Source organism: Littorina saxatilis, linkage group LG12 (genome assembly GCF_037325665.1).
Source record: "Littorina saxatilis isolate snail1 linkage group LG12, US_GU_Lsax_2.0, whole genome shotgun sequence".
NCBI classification, from domain to species: domain Eukaryota; kingdom Metazoa; phylum Mollusca; class Gastropoda; order Littorinimorpha; family Littorinidae; genus Littorina; species Littorina saxatilis.
This window is the reverse complement of record NC_090256.1, coordinates 77562866-77588013: the sequence shown is the minus strand read 5'-3', so window position 1 is coordinate 77588013 and position 25148 is coordinate 77562866. Positions and strand designations below refer to the sequence as shown.

General features: G+C 41.1%; 1 protein-coding gene and 1 non-coding gene across 2 annotated transcripts; one reads left to right on the top strand and one right to left on the bottom strand.

The window, feature by feature from the left end:
- Window positions 1–977: 977 nt before the first annotated feature.
- Window positions 978–24182, bottom strand: LOC138982826 (E3 ubiquitin-protein ligase Zswim2-like). The gene is made up of 13 exons (XM_070356182.1): window positions 24005–24182; window positions 22722–22874; window positions 21821–21938; window positions 20835–21060; window positions 20072–20338; window positions 19539–19623; window positions 18703–18830; window positions 16677–16851; window positions 14884–15002; window positions 12970–13233; window positions 11616–11911; window positions 5288–5388; window positions 978–2316 (listed from the first exon to the last, which is right to left on the bottom strand). Exons 2-13 carry the CDS (start codon window positions 22869–22871, stop codon window positions 2098–2100), a joined length of 2148 nt encoding a protein of 715 aa, XP_070212283.1. The 5' UTR covers window positions 22872–22874; window positions 24005–24182; the 3' UTR covers window positions 978–2097.
- A 224-nt stretch (window positions 24183–24406) lies between these two features.
- Trnal-uaa (transfer RNA leucine (anticodon UAA)) lies at window positions 24407–24489 on the top strand. Its single transcript has one exon. It is a non-coding gene; the product is annotated as a tRNA-Leu (tRNA).
- The last annotated feature ends 659 nt before the right edge of the window (window positions 24490–25148 follow it).

Here is a 25148-nt window from a genome sequence, read left to right as displayed (position 1 = left end):
CTTCCTTTTCGAAAATATGTTTCGATTTACATGTAGAATACATAAGCATGTGAAATTCTGGTCGGTTGATCACACAACAGACAAACGTGCTCACACTAGAGATGATATCAGTTTCAAAGACAAACAAGTCAGTTGCATGTGAGAAAGAAATTACAAGCAAACCTACAAACAAAGACACAAAAGAGTGTTCAAAAACAAATCATACAATCTGAACCTAATAAACAAGAAGAGCAAACGCTCGATCGAGTCACTTTCGCAGTTCTGAATATTATGAGGCATCAGATGGACAGGAAGAAATTGCTATTCACAACACAATACAGATGTAAATAATTTGATGTAAAGAATAATCCTATAAAGTTTGAATCAAATCCGATGAATAGTTTCAGAGATATGATATTTCAATTTTTTTCCTTCAAGACATACCTGTGACCTTGAAAAAGGTCAAAGGTCACCAAAGCAGACGTCAAAGTGTAGAGGTCACTGGGAGTCACGTTCACATAAAATTTGAGCCCGGTCACTTTTATAGTTTCCGAGAAAAGCCCAACGTTAAGTTGTGTGTTGCCGAACAGAAAAGGCTAGTTATGTCCCTTGTTTTTCTGATAACGTTCGTAAAAGGCTACAGATGTAAATACTTTGATGTAAAGAATAATCCTACAAAGTTTCAATCACATCCGATGAACTTTGTCAAAGATATAAAATGTCTAATTTTTCCTTTGACGCTGACCTGTGACCTTGAAAAAGGTCAAAGGTCAACGAAACCATCGTTAAAGTGTAGAGGTCATTGGAGGTCACGACTAAACAAAATATGAGCCGGATCGCTTTGATAGTTTCCGAGAAAAGTCCAACGTTAAGGTGGTGTCTACGGACGGCCGGCCGGACGGCCGGCCAGACGGCCGGCCGGACGGACGGCCGGCCGGCCGGACAGACTAACACTGACCGATTACATAGAGTCACTTTTTCTCAAGTGACTCAAAACATATACAAAGCATATTACAAATATTGCCTTGAATACTCACTCTATTCTCAGGATTGTGTGAACGGGTTATAATACTGAGCAGTATCGGCAACACATTCACAGTGAAATACAAATGGTCTTCAATCCTGACCCGTTTCAGGGGTGTCGTAATACTGTACGCTGGATGTGCACAGTGTACACGTTTTCAGCTGTGTCTGCAGAAAATCCATGCCTTGGAGCTTTATTTTAACGTCTTCCAGATGTAACAAGTATCTACAGGATGTTTCTAACACCTGCAAGATTTCAGCAGCTGTCTGGCGGGTTAGTTAGTTAGCTGTTGCTTTTCGGGTCCAGCGGACCATAATAGGCCAAATCAGGACCCCAGCTGTCTGGCGGGTTAGTTAGTTAGCTGTTGCTTTTCGGGTCCAGCGGACCATAATAGGCCAAATCAGGACCCCAGCTGTCTGGCGGGTGTTTTTGGTGTAAATAATATATTTCTTTAAAATAACATCTGTTTTCAAGATTTCAGAGTTATCTAAATGATGACTAAAACGTTTGTAGGTACATGTATACCATCAACAAATTCTATAAAATAAAAAAAAGTCCATGACTTCCATGCATAGCTAGAGCATCACAAACTGTTTTTGGATTTATTTTATCACAAACCGGTGTATTTGGGATTTCAGCAGTATGTCTTCACAAGTTCAGCCGTGTCTCACAGATGTCTGTGGTACTGTTATGGTATCAGCAATGTTCACAGGATACCTGTGCCGACTGTAGACTTTCAGCAGTGTCTACAAGATTTCTAGAATGTCCGCAGACTGTCAACAGTATGTCCATAGGATATCAACAGTTTGCGGGATGTCTGTAGAACTTTGTGTGTGTGTGTGTGTGTGTGTGTGTGTGTGTGTGTGTGTGTGTGTGTGTGTGTGTGCCTGCATGCATGTGTGTGTGTGTGTGTGTGTGTGTGCAAGCATGCGTACATGCGTGTGTGTGTGTGTGTGTGTTAGCGTGCGTGCGTACGTACGCATATGTCAGTCTGCCTGTCCGTGTGGTGAGTACAACACAGCAACACGTCTGCAATGTCTGCACGACCTCACAAGAAAAATGTCACCAGGGTGTCTATAAGCTATCAGCAACAGCTACAGTATATCCCTGAGGGTGAGGTGATCCAGGACACTGTTGCCCTCCAGCACTATGTTGGGGTTGCGAGCTACACCCCTGATGGGGATTCTCTTTCTGCTGTTGGCGCTGGATCTATGCAACAGTCCATGATGCAGACCCCGCCCTGTGGCCTGCGCCGCTGTCACTTCCCCTTCTGGGGGAGGGTTGACGCGAGGATCGTTGCCCAGGTACAGGTCCTACAAACAACAAATTACTTTTTGTTTTTAAACAAGAACATATGCAGGAACAACCCTTTTAATTTATCATCTTTTTTGTTTTTAAAAGAAGAGAGATTTGCTTTTATGCCTGCTTCACAAATACGAAAGACAGGACATGAAGACAAATAGAGATGAAAACAATGGGATTTAACTATTCTCTTCTCAAAAAGTAAAATCATATGCGTATTTTGCATCCTTGTCTTCATGAAAACGTTAACTACATCATGTATTAATTCCCTCACCTGTTGTCTTTTTCTTGACGCTCTATCTCTACCTCTGTGAAGAGTATCAACCTTATACAGTGAAAACCCCCTCTTAATACCCGTGCCCTACCTCCCAATGTAAGACTTCTAATCATTTTAAGGCCCCGCTTTTACAGATTTTTCTAGTTAGAGCATATATACATTTACTTCAAATTTCGACTCCCCTGTCCTTTAGGTACCTATTTTAATTGGCCATATCAAATTGGGCTGATGAGGTTAAAGTTGACTACTTCTATTGGAATTGACACTCCCAAAGTAAGCCGTCAGACAGATTGGATCACTGTAGGAGTGTATTTTGCCCCTAAAAGTGGTCAAAGTAGAATCCATCTGCTACAAGAAGGGCAAAGCCCATACGACTCACATGCTTGACCTTGACATGACCTTGACCTTCAGGGTCAAGGTCAAATAACTAAACCTAGCAATGACATCATACACTAAGAACTGCTTTACACATTTTTCCTACCAAAATACATGTGACCTTGACCCAAGGTCAAGGTCATCCAAGGTCATGCAACACAAAGCTGTTAATTCAAGACATAGGAAGTACAATGGTGCTTATTGGCTCTTTCTACCATGAGATATGGTCACTTTTAGTGGTTCACTACCTTATTTTGGTCACATTTCATAAGGGTCAAAGTGACCTTGACCTTGATCATATGTGACCAAATGTGTCTCATGATGAAAGCATAACATGTGCCCCACATAATTTTTAAGTTTGAAACAGTTATCTTCCATAGTTCAGGGTCAAGGTCACTTCAAAATATGTATACAATCCAACTTTGAAGAGCTCCTGTGACCTTGACCTTGAAGCAAGGTAAACCAAACTGGTATCAAAAGATGGGGCTTACTTTGCCCTATATATCATATATAGGTGAGGTATTCAATCTCAAAAACTTCAGAGAAAATGGGAAAAATGTGAAAAATAGCTGTTTTTTAGACAACATTTATGGCCCCTGCGACCTTGACCTTGAAGCAAGGTCAAGATGCTATGTATGTTTTTTGGGGCCTTGTCATCATACACCATCTTGCCAAATTTGGTACTGATAGACTGAATAGTGTCCAAGAAATATCCAACGTTAAAGTTTTCCGGACGGACGTCCGGACGTCGGACGTCCGGACGGACGTCCGGACGGACGGGGGGGACGGACGGACGGACGGACGACTCGGGTGAGTACATAGACTCACTTTTGCTTCGCATGTGAGTCAAAAATGGGGAGTTATATTATAATATATTATAGTTAATGCTTACATCTACTTGGGCTGGAATGTGTGCTAATGATTTCTGAATGAAAAACAAATCGAGTGCATGCACCCTGAACAACCTAGTTTGTTCAGAAATGAAATAACCCCTACGCCTTTTTTTTTTTTATATATACGCATTTCATATTTAAATCCTATTTTCTAGAATTGTTTTAATGTATAAAGAATAACAAACTTTAATTAATATTCTTCAGCCAGGTGTAAAAACTGTGGTAATGAGTTAAAAGGGTTCATGGTGCCTCAGGATTTTTGTCCTGAAGTTGAGAATGCAAAAAGTAATCATCATTGAAAATAAGTCAAGCCCAGTAATATTATTTTCATTCACAGAAATTATTAGGCTAAGGCGTAAATGATATTGTTACAAAGTTAATGTTGTGTTGTTGTGAGTTTGTTATGTTAGGGTTTATATGCATTCAATGTTGATCTTGTGTGCTTTTATTCATAGTTATAATATGTAAACCTTGGAGAGCACAGATCTCTGTGATTGGCGCTACATCAGCTATCATCATCATCGTGAAATACACAGGGGCAGAATGAAATTAATTTTCAACAGTGTAAAACTTACTGAACTCTCTTCACATAATTGCCCCATTTCCCGCCCTTATTAAATATCAGGATTGTTATTCAATACCTGAACAGATCCTGGGGCTGTGCGTTCCCTGTTTATCAATACATGTATTTTGTGTGTGTGTGTGTGTGTGTGTTCGTGCATGTGTGCTTGTTGTGAGCATTTGTCTGTTGTATGTGTTTGTTTGCGTGTTTTGATTGTGCACTGTGCTGCACTGCGAACAAATGTGATTCTTTGTATTTTATGCAAGCATGTATTATGTGCTCTTTGATGAGTATTTTCCTTTTCATTTGAGACAAATTGTATTACAGTAGTTGTATATATCGTGTTGTGTTTTTGATTGAACTTGTAAACTGAACTTGTAAAGCGCTTCAAGCTGTGGAGAAGCGCAATATAAATGTCCATTATTATTATTATAATTATTATTTTGTTTGTTTGTTCGTTCATGGGCTGAAACTCCCACGGCTTTTATGTGTATGACCGTTTTTACCCCGCCATTTAGGCAGCCATACGCCGCTTTCGGAGGAAGCATGCTGGATATTTTCGTGTTTCTATAACCCACCGAACTCTGACATGGATTGGTCTTGTGCTTGCGTGTACACACGGGGGTGTTCGGACACCGAGGAGAGTCTGCACACAAAGTTGACTCTGAGAAATAAATCTCTCGCCGAATGTGGGGACGAACTCACGCTGACAGCGGCCAACTGGATACAAATCCAGCGCGCTACCGACTGAGCTACATCCCCGCCCATTATCATTTTGTAATACGTTTATTGTTATTGTGCCAATTAAGTGCCATACAAAGATTTCCACCATATTACTGCCCGCCCTTATTACTATCATCATTGTTATTCAATACCTGAACAGATCGTGGGGCCGTGCGTTCATGACTACCAGAGCGCTGCCGTAGCGGGGCTTTGGTCCGTAGTGATGTAGCCAGTCGTCCTCCCCGTGCCCTATCTGCACGCAATGTAATAACCTTTGATAGACATTCAGCAAAAATGATACAGTAAAACCTGAGTCTAGCGGACCCTTGTTGTAACGGCCACCTGCTACATACGGACAGTTTATCATGGAACGAACACGATTTCAACAATAACTAACCTTTAACGGACGGACACCTGCCACTTACGGACGCGGACACGATTTTTCGGACCGTAGGAAGTGTAAACACTGTCACAAACGGACACTACGTACATGAAAACGCAACTTCGAAAACTCGACTGTTATTCAGGTCAGTGCTCGGCAGCCGTAGCACAAATGGTTGTTGATTGGTTGTCCTGTCCCTTTTCTGACCAATCAGTGGCTTGTTTAGATGGAGACTCACTTTCGCTCACTCACTTTCGCTTCGCTCACTTTCGCTCACTTTCGCTTTTCCGCATTGTGGATACAGTCACAACCAAAAGCAACAGTACTGTGTTTGAAAATGGAATCTCCAGCAGGAAAAAGAAAAGCGTTGACTTTAGAGCAGCGTGTCGCTGCCTTGAAAAAACTAGATAGCGGCCAATCATGCCGAGATGTGGCGAAGGAGATGGGATGTGGTAAAACACAGATCGCGAGGATCAAATCGGAAAAAGAAGACGTGATGAAGGAGTGGGAGTCAGGGGCACGAAGCGACCAAAAAACTGTGAAACGTCGGAAAACGCAATATGAAGACCTGAACAACGTGTTGTTGTTGTTGTTGTTGTCTGCTACATGTATCATTTGTTTACTCACATTTTCAGTGAGTCTCATGTTCAATCCATTGAAAGGGGCTGTTGGCCCATATGTATTGTGAATGCTGCCTTCACGCTGAAGTCCATGCTTGAAGACGTCAAGCTTAGGGAAGCTGGACGAGCCAAACAAACAGGCATCCAGGATTTTTCAAATGATTAATCGTCTTGATGAACACTATTCAATTCAATTTAATTTAATCTTGTTTTAATTCCTGTCACCGCCCTCAATCTGTGCCTTGTACAATGATGTGGTAATTTTATTTAGGTTTTTACCTTGTGTTTTGTGTTGAAAAATAAATATATACTCCAGGATTGACAAAAAGTGTCTTGTACATTTTACGTGCTCTTTGTAAAATATTGCCCCGGCCCCTCCACCTGTGAAGAAAGGACACCTGTCTAATAGGGACACCATTACCATACCCCAAGGGTGTCCTTTAGAGACAGGTTTTACTGTATGCATAAAAATTCACAAATGGTCCATATTAGGAGCCTAGGCGGCTTATATGGACCGATGAAGAGGCCTTCACGAATCACTGTAAAATGCCCCGTATACACTATACAATACATAATACAACTTAGTGTGCAAATCAGTCTAATTCAAATATATATGAGTTGTTCTTCAGTACTGGTGACAAAAAGGGGGAAAAGTGGTCAAAATTCAAATCTCTAGTTTTGTTTTTGAAATATTGCTTTTCATAAAGCAGAAATACTGTAGTATCTGTTGTACATAAGAAAAAATCACTGGTTCACATGGTTCCTACATAATCTAACTTTTAAAGCTGGTTCTTGTGTGTCTGTGTGTATGTTTGTATGATGACGATAGGACCCGAAACGGCTGCACGGACTGAGACAGGAATTGCAGAGAATGTTCTTTGCCACTCGAGTCGTGTCATAAGGTACTTTTGGAATAGCAAATTTGAAAGGATTCTTCAAAAAACGGCGGAAAACATTATATACCCTGTGAGCTATCGAGGATCCTCCCCGTCTGGGCTGTCGAAACATGGTCTTGTTAAAAGACGTTTTCAAATGCGGTTAACGGGGAGATACACTCGAAGCACATTTAGCGAAGTTATGTTGCCAAATCATCAAAGATCAACATTTCACTACACGGATCGATGCACACAGTCGAAATAGATGTGACTTTCACACGACCGAAGACTACTTACTAGCAGACTAGCAGACGACAAGATCTAAATATTTAGATCAGTGAGAGCAATCCGTTGAAGAACAGTTACTCCGCTTATTCGTCTTCAGTTAAGCTTATTTCCCCTGCCATAAGTTTCCTTGCAGATCTGCAGTCGCGTAGTGAAATGAACTAGTGTCATCGGAAGATTCTTCTCAGTCAATGATCAAAGCACAGTAAGTTCTATGCTGACAAAAGTCACTTTCGGACAACACGACGATTGACTTAATTTATGAGCCCAAAGGTAACAATATCGACAAGAATGTACGCATTTGACATTAAATGAAACATTCATAGACAGTTTCCAACTCACCAGATCTGCCAAAGAGCCGTCATTTGTGAAAAAAACGATGATTTTAATCAGACAGGTATCGGAAACAAGTCTTGGTCACCTGCGTTATTCCTTCCGAGGCGACGTGACGGCGCCACATTTGTTTGTTTATGGCTGTTTATCGCGAAACAACACAGTTGAAATTTGTGTGTAAAATACCACAAATGTGTGGTGAATCAGTTCGTCATCTGCGTTTCGATGGTAATTCAGTCAGATTGGAGTTACTTTGAATTGAAGGCGAGGGTAACCTGCGTTATTTGTGGGACGGCGTGAACAAATTTGATTGCAATATTTTATACAGAAAGTAAATTTCAATGATTCTGGCTCAGACTTGTAGATCTGTTATGCAGTGTTTTGGTAGTGTATCTGCTTTTCTGCTATGAAGCTCATTTGGAGTGATACGCTGATCGAAGTGGGGTACCCTATGTGGGACATCAGCCGTATGCAGATTACGCCTCAGAACACTCTCGCATTTCACAAAGACAACAATAATTTGCAACATTTCAAGAACTGCATCAGTTTTATTAGATACTATTTCAACAAAAACAGCACAAACACGACTATTATCAACAACACAGAACGGGAGGTAAGTCTTCAAAGACGCACCAAGTGTGCGTTCCCATTTTTGGACGCCATTTTTGCTAGCATTTTCACAGTAAATCGTAATATTTCCATATCTATTGAATGATTTTGTTATTTTCTTTGATTGTGCCGATTCTCCTATCTCTCTGGCATGTACTGGGTGCTTTGTGACCAGTTTCTCCCCTAGACTGTATTGAAAAAATGCGTCCGTCTGAGCTGACCCCCACTTGTGACCAGTAGCAAAGAACAACTCATATGCTTTAGATTTATCTGTTTCGGTTTGATGAAAACATTATTTGAAACACAACAGGAAGCTAAACAAACAAACAGAGAGAAAATAAATGAAATGATCAACTTCCATGAAAAGAAAACTTGTATTTTTTTGAAAGCTCGAGGGCTAGCTATAGCTTATTTTTAGCAAGCTTCTTTATGAATTAATAAAACCAGCCTTTAGCTTTTTTTCCTTTGGTCCATAATTATTAGGAAACACACATAATTATTTTGAGATTTGGATAATATGTTTTGCTTGCAGTAGAAAATCATGCTTAAATGTAACAAACACAGTCTTAACTGTCATATATATACGACTTGTGTCTGTCTGTGTGTCTGTGTATCTGTGTATTTGTGTATTTGTGTATTCGCCATGCACGGCCAAAGTTCTCGATGGATCTGCTTCAAATTTGGTGGGCTTATTCAGAGAGACCCCGGACACAACCTCATCGATGAGACATTTCAACACGTGCTCTCAGCGCGCAGCGCTGAACCGATTTTGGTTCCACCTCAGCTATTTTGGTTCCACCTCAGCTACCCGGGCCCCCATACCGACACACCATAGCCGCTACACCACATCACAACGCCAAAGTTCTCGGTGGATCTTTTTCAAATTTGGACACCGTATTCAGCTACACCCCGGACAGATTATCATCGATGAGATATTTCAACACGTGCTCTCAGCGCGCAGCGCTGAACTGATTTGGGTTTTTGTGTTCATTTCACCATTATAAGTAACTCTTCCTTATCTTCTCCAGTGTTTGGCGTTTATCTCCCTTCCTTCGTGTGGCTTTCCCGTTTGTAACTTACTATTACTATTTTTAGAATGTCACTGCGCTGTCCACTGCGCTGTCCACAACGCTTCCCTTGCACCCGTAAGTTGTTCTTACTGTCAAAGTGAAAAGGTCGAATCAATTTATAGCCACGCGAAAAATACACTCTCACCTATCTCTATATATTTATAGATACAGATATGCATATATATATACGGCTTCTCTGTGTGTGTGTGTGTTTGTGTGTGTGTGTGGGCAAAAACCTGTGTATTGTAGAGTTCTGTTTGTGATGTGGTCTAGCGGCTATTGTCTGTCTGTATGTTCTGGCATGTGAGAAGCCACAGCAGATAATATAGGGCTAAGAAATAAGCTCTAAAATTCTCAATCCCGTTTGACAGGACTTCGCCTTCAAAGGTGATTGTGGTGAACCGCCACGCTGTCTGTCTCTGTCTCGCGCCGTTCACCCCAAATTCCCGTTTCTGAGTAACTATTTTTAGAATGTCACTGCGCTGTCCAGAACGCTTCCCTTGCACCCGTAAGTTGTTCTTACTGTCAAAGTGAAAAGGTCGAATCAATTTATAGCCACGCGAAAAATACACTCTCACCTATCTCTATATATTTATAGATATAGATATACATATATATATATATACGGCTTCTCTGTGTGTGTGTTTGTGTGTGTGTGTGTGGGCAAAAACCTGTGGATTGTAGAGTTCTGTTTGTGATGGGGTCTAGCGGCTTTTGTCTGTCTGTATGTTCAGGCATTTGAGAAGCCACAACAGATAATATAGGGCTAAGAAATAAGCTCTAAAATTCTCAATCCCGTTTGACAGGACTTCGCCTTCAAAGGTGATTGTGGTGAACCGCCACGCTGTCTGTCTCTGTCTCGCGCCGTTCACCCCAAATTCCCGTTTCTGAGTAACTATTTTTAGAATGTCACTGCGCTGTCCAGAACGCTTCCCTTGCACCCGTAAGTTGTTCTTACTGTCAAAGTGAAAAGGTCGAATCAATTTATAGCCACGCGAAAAATACACTCTCACCTATCTATATATTTATAGATATAGATATACATATATATACGGCTTCTCTGTGTGTGTGTTTGTGTGTGTGTGTGTGGGCAAAAACCTGTGGATTGTAGAGTTATGTTTGTGATGGTGTCTAGCGGCTTTTGTCTGTCTGTATGTTCAGGCATTTGAGAAGCCACAACAGATAATAATTATAGGGCTAAGAAATAAGCTCTAAAATTCTCAATCCCGTTTGACAGGACTTCGCCTGCAGAGGTGATTGTGATGAACCGCCACGCTGTCTGTCTCTGTCTCGCGATTCACCCCGGCGAAGCCGGGTATTCCTCTAGTAACTGTCATATATAGCAATTTTTTGTGTGACAACAGCTCTGGATAAGGACGGAAACTAGTCTGGTTAAGCGTCTAATTTTGAGTGAACGCTGCCAAAAGTGTAAACAAGTCGCCTAAGGCAAAATTACTACATTTAGTCAATCTGTCTATCTCACAGAATGAAACTGAACGCACTGCATTTTTTTCTCCAAGACACTTACAGCTTCGTCAATCCCCGCGGCAAGGAAATTGCTCAATTTTCACATGCAAAGCGACGTGAAATTGACAAGCCAGTATATAGCGCGCTTTTCTGTATTCTTTTTAACTTTCTGGGCTTGTTTTTAATACAGACATAACAAGCAGAATCGTGTGTGTGCAAGTGCCTTGCAAGAATGGAACACCTAAACTAACCACACGCAAAAAAATCCCTTTGCATGATGGATTCAGAACACATGCTCATACATGTATCTATAATGTAAACAGAATGATAAGGACTCAAGATCTGCTTTATATAACCATCATTTCAGCGCAAGGGTCTGAGCAGAAATCACAAACATGTTCAAAATGAATGGTGTCATAAATGTAAGCCCCCCAAATCCCCCCAGGTCGACCTCTTCAACCTCAGATGAGTCTACTAAATCTTCATCCTGTTTTGGTATGGTTATCCTGAGACTGTACGTAGTGACAAACGTATGAAATAAACGGTACGAACGAATCATAGTATCTGGTCATTATGCACCGGAATGCATGTCCATTTTGCGTGCTGAGTTTCACAAACAATTAGAACAAATCATTTTTCTCGTGCCATCCTTGATCCAAATGTGGCGGGTGGCCATTTACAAGACACCATGCCCTATACACAGTTTTTGACCCAAAGTAGGGGGTGGGCGTTTGCTCGATACTAGGCGCTAACAAGGTAGTCTACGGTCAACCCCCTCCCCACCACACACACAAACACACACATTCTAAAAATCCAACAAGAACCGATAACGCACTCACCATGCACAGACATTGTACCAGCACTACCTCGGCGGCCCAGTTCAAACTGAAAGTGAGAGTCCCCAGCAGGGTTGCTGGCGTGAAGGCCTGCTAACCCTGGGTCCACAGACAAAGGGATGAGGCTGACAGTGTCCTGGTCACCCTGAGGTGAGTATTCCAGAGCAGCAGTAACAGGCTGAATGTTGTTTTCCAGCATGAGCTGTGTCAGGTGTTGACTTAGCTGGCTCCGTCGTTTGATTGCTTGCTGCAACAGCTGACCTCCTGGTACAAGCATGTCCGATTCTGTCTCCTCCCATCTGCAAACGGAGCAATCACACAGTGATGTGACTGTGTTCTTTTCATTTCAGTTCAATTGTCATTCCTTGACAAGGGGGTGCCATTGTTCCAATTATCACATAGATTTTTTCCTGGTCAACATAATTTTGCCCTTCATCAATACCCACACAGTCAAACCTGCCCTGGCAACCACCTCTCCGGCAAGACCCTCTGCCCATTGAGACTTCGTACCTCAAAGGATCCCCAATGCATTGTTTTTCTATATCATTCACCTTTCCATATTGACCACCTGTCATAGTGTTATGTTATATGAAGTCTTATATCGCGCACATATCTCCAGACTCGGACTCAAGGCGCAGGGATCTATTTATGCCGTGTGAGATGGAATTTTTTACACAATACATCACGCATTCACATCGACCAGCAGATCGCAGCCATTTCGGCGCATATCCTACTTTTCACGGCCTATTATTCCAAGTCACACGGGTATTTTGGTGGAATTTTTTTTTATCTATGCCTATACAATTTTGCCAGGAAAGACCCTTTTGTCAATCGTGGGATCTTTAACGTGCACACCCCAATGTAGTGTACATGAAGGGACCTCGGTTTTTCGTCTCGTCCGAAAGACTAGCACTTGAACCCACCACCCAGGTTAGGAAAGGGGGGAGAGAATTGCTAACGCCCTGACCCAGGGTCGAACTCGCAACCTCTCGCTTCCGAGCGCAAGTGCGTTACCACTCGGCCACCCAGTCCTTATAGTGTCAATAAGAACAACTTTTGGTTGGTCTCTTGGCTGGTCATGACAGACAGGTTTGACTGTACTTGCAGGTAAACTCAGAGACCCGGCTATAGTGGTACCCCCATTTCTAGACCACAAAAAACACACATGAAAGAAGGGGACAATGAAAATGGAGGTAAGTTTACACATATGTTATGAACAGAAAATCCTCAGATGGCAATTAGTCTGAAAAGGGAGGAGGTGAGTTTGAAATCCAGACAGACATCTAAAAACGGGGATCGATTCAACTGGATTGCAAACAAGTATAAGCAGACCAACATATCCTCATGAACAACTCACCTGCTGTTAGTGTCCTCGGCTCCTACTCTGGTTCCTGTTAGTTCCAGCCTGGTAGGAGGGCGGTGGGGAATGCGAGGATCTCTGGGCGGTCGCCGAGCAAGTGCCGCCCTGTCCCCTTCCCTCCGACCCTCCCCGTTTTCTACTGCGCTAATTCGCATGGAGGAGATTCCCAGGGAAGGGACTGACAGCGATCGCACTTCATCCCGGCCGCTATGCACTGCACTCGTGTTCAACCCGTGAGAGGTGGAAGATGCATCCGTTTGCCTGCAACAGGAATCAATTTACATCCTCACAAACGCAGGCATGACAGAAAGATGTGAGATGCATGTCGGTTGAATTGTCAATTGCTACACAATGTGGTCCTGACCAGCTAGGGCGTGATATATCAGTCCCTGCAATGTGCAGCCCCCGGCATGAGCGAACACCAGCTGACATGTACGGAAAGGTTTGCTAGGCACAGTGTGTTTTTAAATGATAATTGCACCCTCTTAAGCGGACACCTGCAAAACGTGGACACGGACACACGTTTTGGGTCCGAACTGCAGGTCATACCTGCAATGTACAATTGTCAAATTGTCACCACAACAAAATCGATAACAGAGCAGTCCGACTGATGGTACAAAGGTCACAGCCGCAGGGCGAAAGAGGAGTGATGATAGTATCGTATTTACTTGAGTGCACATGTACCCAGCAGGAGGGGGGTAGTTTTGGTCAGGAGTGGAGTACACTTTCTTGCACTCAAATGCGAAGATGCCAACATGAAACTGCACTATGCTCTTTTTTCGTGACAGGCCAACCTGCAATGTACGGACAGGTTTGCTATGGCCCAAGGGTGTCCGTTCATGAGAGGGACTGCTGTACTGATGTCAAGTGAAGGTACAACCAATATGTTAGTAGCAATGACATGACATTTTGAAATTAATGGTTGAATGACAAGAAACACACCATTTTAAAGAGATCAAAATTCTGAGCACATAGCAATTTGTTTTATTTAAATCGGTGCAGTAGTTTTCGAGATATGGTCATTTTAGTTGAGAAATTTTGGGCGTCATTTGAGGACAAAGCTAATTACGTGGGACATAGACTGATTGCTGTGGCAATGACATGAAATTTTGAAATTAATGGTTGAATGACAAGAAACACACCATTTTAAAGAGATCAACATTCTGAGCACACAGCAATTTGTTTTATTTAAATCGGTGCAGTAGTTCTCGAGATATGGTCATTTTAGTTCGAAATCACTTTGCTTTGAGCGAGCCGAGATCGCAACCTCTTCAGGCTTTTGATCGGCCGAGTTTTGCATTTTTCGGGTCCAGTTTTGCGCAGCATAATCGTTGGGAATAAGTCATTTCTCGATTTTTGGCTTAAATGAAACAGAAGTTAATGTTTTATAAACTGCATTTCAACCGTGTATGCCGTTGGAAGTTTTCAGACCAAATTTTAGTAATACTCGCCGACATGCTGACGGAGATGTAGCTTCCAGTGGTTCGCGTTTTTTGTATGGGAAAGATGTAAGGCTTTCTCTGATTGGTTGCAAAATATCACAGCCCTCCAATGAAAATTACGGTATTCCGAGCAGTTTGAAATGAACTGGTCGTCTGCAAAGAGTGACGCGAAAATTGCTGCGAGAGGCAGTGAAGACGAACACGCACTTTCACACTCAAAATATTCCAAAACACATCTTTTATTAATTTCATACAGTAAACTTTGTTTTTGAATCATTTCTTTATTCATTCCTTTTTTATTTGATACATGATATGTGACTCACAAACATCAATTATGCCAATTATTTTTCACTCAAAGTGAAAAAAAAGTGCCTTTTCACTGTGTCCTCAGTTGACGCTGGGCGATGTGGCAATGCTAATGTTAGTGATATAATTTTGCTGCTATTCTGTTGAATTAATTGTGACTGACCTGCCAATGAGCCTGTTGCCTGTGTGTGAGCTGGGGCGCGTGGTGAAGACGGGTAGAGAGTCGATTGGGCAGATAGGGCGAGAATGCAGGAGCCAAGCGTCTATACAATCCTTGTGGAACTGTAACACATCCCCAAAAGCAGGAAATTAAAGTGCTATTGATAGCAGATTCATGTATCATCATCCATATTTTCAACATCTTGCTTTTATAGTGTGGGAGATATATATACATGTATATGACTGTAGACAATATATTCTTCACTGTTTTGTTTTTTAACCTATCCAAGACTTTAGCTCTCATCTAAAACTATACTGCATAATTATCACACGACACAATCTTTCAGTGAGTTGATGTGTTTCAAATCAGTAGCACTGATCACTTATTGAAACAATATTCAATTGAGTCTAAAATCTCTACCTGAAAATGTTTCCAATCAGGTGACCAGTACCATTTATGTAAAATTTCAAATCATGACTTGATAAAAAAAAAAATAAACAGACCAAAGTAAGGCGAAATTACTACATTTAGTCAAGCTGTGGAACTCACAGAATGAAACTGAACGCACTGCATTTTTTCACAATGACCGTAGTCCTGTGCTGTGCTCTGTGAGAGGTGTTTTCTTTGTGTTTAATATTATTTTGTTTGGACCTAGCTATTGATGTGTACATTGTTGTTAAACAGTTGTTTGTTGTATGTTTATCAGGGTTTGCTAGTGTGTGATAGGGTTCGTGTCCGTCTGTAGATGTTAGTTTCTTTGTTAGTCATGTGTTGACAACTCTTCGACAAGCGCTTAGAACTGTACCCACGGAATACGTGCTATATAAGCTTCATATTGATTGATTGATTGATTGAGTCCGCCGCTTGTGCAAAACGGAGTGAAACTGACGAGCCTGTTCAGCGCGGTAGTGGTTTCGCTGTGCTGCATAGCACGCTTTTCTGTACCTCTCTTCGTTTTAACTTTCTGAGCGTGTTTTTAATCCAAACATATCATATCTATATGTTTTTGGAATCAGGAACCGACAAGGAATAAGATCAAATTGTTTTTAAATCGATTTCGGAAATTTAATTTTGATCATAACTTTTATACTTTTAATTTTCAGAGCTTGTTTTTAATCCAAATATAACATATTTATATGGGTTTTTTTAATCAGGAAATGATGTAGAATAAGATGAACGTAAATTTGGATCGTTTTATATAAAAAAAAAAATTATTACAATTTTCAGATTTTTAATGACCAAAGTCATTCATTAATTTTTAAGCCACCAAGCTGAAATGCAATACCGAAGTCTGGCCTTCGTCAAAGATTGCTTGGCCAAAATTTCAATCAATTTGATTGAAAAATGAGGGTGTGACAGTGCCGCCTCAACTTTTACAAAAAGCCGGATATGACGTCATCAAAAGTATTTATCGAAAAAATGAAAAAAACGTCCGGGGATATCATTCCCAGGAACTCTCATGTCAAATTTCATAAAGATCGGTCCAGTAGTTTGGTCTGAATCGCTCTACACACACACACACGCACAGACAGACAGACAGACACACACACATACACCACGACCCTCGTCTCGATTCCCCCTCTATGTTAAAACATTTAGTCAAAACTTGACTAAATGTAAAAAGTGCTTGGACACAATAACCAGTTTGCCTGCAGTCAAATGTTTTCACACATGCACAAACTGATGAATTCCTTTCAAATCGGACTTTAAATAACACAAAAAATTGCATAGACACAATAACCAAATTGCCTTATTCAAATGTGTCCACACATTCCTTCCAGATGACCAGCCCTCACCTTGTGTTGGCATGGCAATTTGCGCACGTACTGGCCAGCGGTGTAGGGTCTGAGACACACACGACACTGGGCCCCTGGTGCACACAGTGCTCCCCCCTGCCTCGCTCTCTCCACCGGCAACATCTGCACTGCCTCCTCTGTCAGGTCACTCAGGGGGGCCGTCGATGATGCGGTGCTGTAATCAAACAGAGCCACGTACAGTGGAGCCTGCCATACAAAGCCACTCTGATGAGAGGACACCTCCTAATACAGGACACTTTCTGCTGTCCCTTTGTCTGTTATTTTGAAAAAAATATACCTGTCAGCTGGTATTTCCTTGTTTTTTACTACCTATTTTATTCATGTTTTTATTACTTAGTTAGTGGAAGAATCTTTTGTAATGTATGTGTGATGGTGTATGCTTTTAATTAAGCGTTGTTGACTATGAATGTAGATGTAAATGCTTGTATAACTGTGTTTTAATTTTAAATGTGTCAAGCGCAAAGAGCATAATTGTAAAGTTATGATGTTGCGCTATATAAATGCTCATTTATTATTATTATTATTATCATAAAAAGCCACTTAATTGCAATGTTAAGGGATACTTTGGGCTTGCCCCAAGTGTGTCCTTTCATTTCAGGTGCCATTGTTTGTACATACATAACTGAGAGCCACAGCCTGAGAACTATCCCCAGAGAACTGGTTTGAGAATAAAAGTAACATGAATAATAAGTTACCAAGTAGCTGCTGGCATCCAACTGAAAATACAAAACAGTGATACATTGAGTATCAATGCTGTCTCAAAAGCTAGGTAATTAGAAAATAATTTATTAATCCAGAACTTCTAGAAAATATGTGACCCTCCACCACGAAATGAGTCGCATGTCACCTCGCGCGGTTTTGCGCTAGGCAAATAGTATAAGTCCAGGGAGTGTCTGGTAAAAGTGTGAGGGTCACCTATAGTCACAGGCTTATAACTCAAACAGTTTTCGCTCTTTTCTAAAAACAGTTTTGACCACTGGATAGAGCATAAAACACTCTTTAGAAAAATGTAAAAATATGAAAATCATGCAAATGTGACATGCGACTCATTCCGTGGTGGAGGGTCACATATGTTCTTTGGACTGTAAAATGCACTCAGTCTAATCTCTTATTCAAACTAATGCAAGTCTATTCAAACGTATATATATATACCTGAACTTTGGTTTTTGAACAAATTCCATAAAGTCTAACAAGATAATGCACTCCTCAGTGAGTACAATTCTATAGCCATGTAACTTGCAAATGACAGTCAAGATCGCCACTGTGTGTAGAATATGGATATGCAAACTACTGTATCGCTCTTTATGTAACGGAGTGCCCGAAGCACAAGGATCACCTTTGGAGGCAAGTCAGTCAAACAGGGTTGAGATATTATAAACAAGAAATTCCTCCGAGGTAGGAAAAACACCCCCGTTGGTCAAAGGGAAATAACCATTCTCACTGCCACCAACTGAGAAGGTTATTTTCCTTTGACCATTAATATGTCCCTCTATAAGTCCTTGTAGAATCTTAATCCACCAATAACTCCCTAACCGTGTGTTTGACTGGTCCCAATTTTTGTAAGGACCGTCTCAGGAATGTATAGAACCTGTTCACCAAGTTTGGTGACGATCGGTCCGTTCATTCTTGAGATCTATATGCGAACACAAACACACAAACACACAAACAAACACATCGACCGAAACCTATACACACCCCTATACCGGGGGTGTAATAAATTAATAGCCCCATCATACCAGGCGACAACAGCAGCCAGAAACCATCACAAACAGCTACTCCACATCTCACGGCCGGGTGTGCTGTCTATCGATGTACCAAAAATGTCTAGCTACTACAGTACAAATACCTCATGCTTTGGCATGGAGACAACCTTGTCAATGCAGAGCAGCTACCTGTGACAAGGGGGACTAACTGCGTCACTTTGTCACATTCATTAGACTGAATGCAACAGAAGGAGAAAAACATTTAAATGTCCGTGTGAGGATATCAAAAACTCTGCACTTACTTGTCAAGTTGTAGAAGTGTATCATAGTCAGAGGCAGATATCTCTCGGTTCATCAAGTCATTGACCATGGCGTCAGGTAGGGCTGCTCCCAGCATTCTCTGTGCATTCCGCCATCTTTGATTACGTTTCTAAAGGACCAAAAAAATCAAAGCATGCTCATACTCATAATGAAATCATAGCTTTCACCAAGCATGTCCAATACTGTTTAGTATGTGGAACAGACGGGCGTGTAGCCTAATGTTTAGGATGTCGGCCAGCTTCCGTGTGCAAGGTGCAGGATTCAAATCCCGGCCACGCCTTGTTGGTTAAGGGTGGAGATTTTTCCTATCTCCCAAGTCAACTTATGAGCTAGACCTGCCTTGCCCACCTTTTTGCATAAACGCAATTGCACTTTAGAAGCAAAACAACATGTCCTAAAAGTTTATGAAAGGGGTCCCACGATGCACTAAACCTGGAAAGAGATGGTCCAATGGATGCACCACATATCTGTTATCATGTGTACCATTCATAATGTTTTCAAAAAATGCTTTGCCAGATCTGACGCAAATTTACAAAGTTCATCTGACCAACATGGCCATACTATTTTTTGAATGGGTCAGAGAACTTATTAAAGTTGGCATTACATTGACATGAGTGATCCAGGCATAATGTGTTGTCAAAGCATTATACATCAATGTGTCTTCCGAAAGCTAGAATATGAGTCTCATGGTCTTCGTACCCTCTAAAGTTTGAATGAGGGGGTCCATTGAAGTCGGGGTCCAGCTAGGGCTCCACAAGGTGAAGCATCTGGGGGAGCTCTGTAATACAAAGAATCTCTATCCAAGACCTGTACTTACATGACGAAACTGGAAAGAGTGGTGGGTGTGAGCAGGGGTGTTGAAGCAAGCCTGGCAGAGATAAAAGTCTGCACAAGAACAGCATCTGCAAACAGAGAACATTATTGTCTCAAAAGAATGCAAAACAAATAAAACAAAATAAAATAACTGTGGCCAGAAAATTATTCTGACCACTGATTTAATCTGTGTTTGTTTATACATGTAGTATATGAACAAAAGCCATTTTGATATAAATATATATCATTCAGCAATGTTCAAGATGCTGTTATGTGGCCATACATTCAAGTTTGCAGAGAAAGATCTATAAAGCTCGGAACATAAAACACAATCAAAATATTTTACACACATGCATATGCATGCATGCCTGAACAGAACCATATACACGTCAGCACACACAAACACACATGTAAGAAAACTCATGTTAGACATGTGTAGTTAATCATAACAATCTAACAGCATTTTTTTAAAAAAAAATATACACCTTTACCCTCCCTCACAGGCTACAAGAAAAATAAAAAGCAGAGAGAGCTCACCTGTAACATTTTCCCTCAATAGGAGCCATCCGACAGTTGCTGCAGCCCAAACCCACATGGCGATCCATGCGATTTTGACTTGACTGCGTGGACTGATTTGCGTTGCTCTTATAATCTGCATTACGCTGCTCTTGTTTGAGGAGTGTGAGTGGCCCAAAGTCTTCTCGACACATGGGACACTTGATGGTGTGGTCCTGCGATGTGCTTAACTGATGCTCCGCCCACACCTTCATACACTTGATGTGAACGTTGTTACCACAGCTAAACCTGCATTCATAAACATGATACACATGAATGCACACATAAACACACGCACGCAAATACAAAAATACACTGTGTCACCGAGTGGCTTACTCACTGCATATCAATCAAGTTTTTCTCACAAATGGCAAGCATAATAAAAAAAAAATATTCTATACTCAACGACAAAAGATAGTACCCACTTTTCAGTTTCGTGTCACATGCGTAATGTCAAAATCAAGAAAGTCTTGCTTTGAACTTAGTCCACAGAGGTCATTTTACTTTTGATTGCACATGGACCACCTCCAAGAATCACTAGAACATGATTTGGGTGTATAGGACTTAGGGACACACAGTTTGGGGAGCCCTGAAAGATGAATAGATAAACACCTGCAGAGATACGGCTTTGACAAATTTGCTGAGTACGTGTAACTAACCCCTTCTGTGGAACACCCACAGCAATCTACAATTCTAAAACCTGACACAAGTACATCCAGCAACAGAAAATGAAACAAATACTAACTTGCAGAAAGTGACAGGCAGTTTCTTGGCCATAAATTCATCCTGACATATGGGGCAGACATCCTCATTGCCAATCTCTCGCTGGGCCACCAAAGGCCGACCTCCACTAGCATCTTCAACCTGGCGAGGCACCGAAGGCTGCGGTCGCTGCTGGGTTCTTCGAGCAACTACTGGGCCTCGCATTACACAGTCCAGCTCCATATCAGATAGACCTACTTGCCATGACACTGACAAGCAAAACAGACACAAAATATTTTGGAACTCAAGCAATACACTACCCAAAGTAGTCCCTACCATGCAGGATTTTATACAGACTACAATAACCCAACTTAGCCCTGTGTGAGGTTCACCGTACTAATGAGTCAATCTCAAACGGTCACTCTTCTTTCAGTAATAATAATATGTGACGTCACTTCCACAGGGTTAATTTGGAACTATGTCAATCGTCATACAGACAGTTATGCTTGACTGTTTTCTTTTTTTGCTTGCAGATACCAAACCGACTGCTTCCATGTGCATTTTATTAATCATATATATGTAGATCAGTACACTGCATGGAAGCTAGAGTGTTTGTTTGAGATGAACCTGTTATTTCATATTGGTTGCTACAATATACTATTTATGTTCCCTGGCAAAAGTCTTCAAGCAAGGTGCGCAACAAATATCTATGCGCTGCATCAAGGCTCGCTGTATTTTTTAACTTAGTTTAAGAAATCTGAAATGTGCAATATTTGAGTCATCTTATTTGTAGGAAAATCACAGAGCCCACAATCACAGTTCACAATGGCAGTCATAACCACTAATTATAACAAAATCAGGAACGAAACCAGATCAAAGATAATCAAATACCGAACAAATTAAGATCCATCATCAAGGACCATCTATGCTTATTTGTTTTGCTTTGTTATTGGCTTTAATATGAATCACTAGTAAATTTACAACCGATCTCCCTGTGCCGATCTTCCTGTGCAAAAGTCAGTTACTCACATGGGTTATCTCTGTCCAGTTTGAACTTTTTGAGCAGCACCCAACAGATGTGCTTACAGAGGTCCTTTTCCTTCCGAAACACGGAGCACGTACAGCTGTGTGGGTCTCCCAAGAACACCTGGACAGAGAAACGAAGATCAGAACGGCAGGAAATTCTGATACATTACCTGACATTACAATACCACACATTCAATCACAAATGTGACTTGGTATAAAAATTTCAACATTTTCAAATCTGAGTTAGATTATCACTGTAAACGGGATAAAAGAAACTCAGAATGTGGTAGGCCTATGAAAAAATGAAGGTATCAAATACTTGGATTTCTACTGAACATTTCTTCTTGAAGTTCTTCTGTCCCTGCCCTTGCTCTTATTTTAACCCTGCTGATAATTTAACCCTTTCATGAGAATGGCTCACAAATAATAATTATTATTCATGAGCCATTTTCATGAAAGTGAAACGATCATAAATGCATGGGTGCAACCTGGAAAATTCCAAAAACCGGCAAAAGTTGGGGTCCAAGCTTTTTTAGTTTTAAAATGCCAAAAAAAACCTCTCCTGGAACAAAAACATCGGCAGCCGATGAAACCAAAAACCGGCTGCCGGCGTGTAGCCGGCAGAGTTGCACCCATGTAAATGTTTGAGTCCTCCCAGTCATCTGGGATCAGTTAAAAATTAATTCCGAAAGTCAACCCCAAACACATTATGAATGACAGTTATGAACTATAAAGAAGGAAAGCAATTAATTCTTCTTTAACTCATAAAGTTAGTGAAGTAGAATACTGTGACCAAAAGTTAGTGAAGTAGAATACTGTGAGCAACAGGCTATTATTCATTGCTTAATTTGAAGTAAATAATATATATGAGATTTATCACAGAATACAACAACAACAAAAATACCTTAAAGTTTTTTGCCTCTCCTTCCTCCTTGAGAAGAAAACCTGTGGGCCCAGTTTGCCGCAAGATATACATGGTGGCATTGGCCGCAAAGGCCTGGCTGGCACAGGTAAAGTCACTGTATGTTCGTCTCCAGGCAACATTTCGAGGCATGATCTGGAACAAAAACCCTCTGCACATAATCTGCCAAATAAGAAACCAATTTCATTTTAGGGCTGATCTGCAATTTTAAACCACTCTGAGAGATTAATTGATTTCTGATGATTTGGGCTTTTTAGACTAAAGCTGACTCACCAGTGGGATACAGCGAATATGTGTTATTGCTTGCTTCCTGAAATTTGTTATGTAAACAAATGGTAAAAGTAAGTCAATGTAAGCTAAGGTAAGCAGCATCAGAAACTTGTAAGGAGCACTGTAATACAATGACCTTTTAGATTTCACGTTAAGTGATTGTCCTATCAATGGCAAACATTTCTCCTTCTTTTTCCTCAGCAAAAATGTCAACATGTTCACTCATGGCTCAGCAGCTGGAAAGCGAGAGTAACTGATGGTCCCACTAGCACTAACAGGCCACATGTATATGATTGACAAAACTGCATGGTCAAACCTGTTACTAATCATCACATACCTCACTGAACATCTGCAGAACTAATTTTATGTCAGAACACCATACACACTTTTGTAACAGACGGAACGACACTATCCGCTCCAATTAAGACAGCATATATATCATACCCTGTCACTAACAATTCTCCCTTTGCCACTGTGCTATGCCAGGCACCTGGTTTATTAGATGTATACCAGCTCTAATTTGTTGGGTTACAGACACAGACACAGACCTAATGAACATGTATAACTCTTTTCTGGATGAGCACTAGAGATCGAGCTGCTGGTATATATATATTGAAGATGGTGATGACGATGGTACCTGCCGGTGATGATGGTGATGTAACGGAGAAGGAAGAAGAGGATATTTAAGGGCGTTGATAATGAATTTCTACGAAAAAATAAACTACGACCACAAGGTTCATGGTTGCAGTCAACAATGTCTGTAATTGTAAGTACTCGATCGCCGGTACCCGCGTGTTACGTTCAACGTTTCATTGCACACAAAGAAAGTAATTGGAGTAACAGGTAACGCGCAAGCACAACAAGTACCTCAAGGCCGAAGAGGTAATGTTCGTCGTCGTAGTGTTACTTTTTTCAAAATGTAATTTCTTTTTAATGATGACTAAAGCTAGTAAAGGAAAGCCAAAGTGTTGGCAGCACAAATCGTTCAAACTTACTGTCAGCTGTTCACTGCCTAAAAAACAAATCGCAGTTACATAAACGCTTGGATAAGCAATATGAGCAAAGATCACGGGTCATTTAAAGTATCCATTTGTAACATGGAACAGAAACGACTTTGTAGCATGCTATTCGCGTGATCTCGCTTCGAATCCGTTGTTGATGGCAGCCATGTTGTTTATAGGCCTCGTTTCCAAATCGCCAAGTACCTGCCATTTCCGGTTTGGAAGACGACGAAGACGACGAGACGGTTAAATGAAACTTGAGGGATAAAACCGTCATTTACTCGTGTACATATTTAACACAAAATCAACAATGCTGCGTTAACCATCTAGGATATTAGGCGGTTAAACGATCAAATAATTTGGTTTATATAATACAATTTCTCCATATGTGTAACCAGTACGGTGGCCGAGTGGTTAAGGCGTTGGACTTAAGATCCAATGGATTTATATCCGCGTGGGTTCGAACCCCACCCGTACTAAGTTTTTTTTTCACCCCTCCTTCAATTTATGTTGTGTGTGTAAGTGTCTGTCGGTATGCCAGTTTACTTTTACTGACTATCTTAATTATTGAGCTTCGCAGATATTTAAAACCAAAGGGGAAGAAGCAGAAGGAATGGTATACTACATGGCTTGCTGTGTCGTACCAGATTTACACGAGTTGTTTTTTTAAATATTGAACTGCGAGCGAAAGCGAGCTGTTCACTATTTGAAAAAGCAACGAGTGTAAATCTGGTACGGAACAGCAAGCCATGTAGTATTCTGTTTATCCTACATACTGTACTTACGTGTATTTTACTGAAAATGTCCTGCATTCGAGGCAGCTAAATTGAAGACGCTTGTTTTAGAACCTCGATCTCTTCTAAAGCCTAGTGCAATCTATTACGTCAAAGCAAAGAAACGTCACTCTGAAAGTGTGGCGTGACGTGTTAGTTCTAAAGATTCATCGAGGGTAATTAGCGAGCGCAATTTGTGTTTCTATAATGACGTTTGTCTCGGTGACTTTGGCATCATAAGCAGTGGAAAAACAGGTCCCTGCCAGACTTGCTTGACATGACCTCATTTACATGATATACACACGTGTGATTTGAACGATTATTATCTCACGGGTGTCTCTCTCACGTATGTAGGATAAATTATG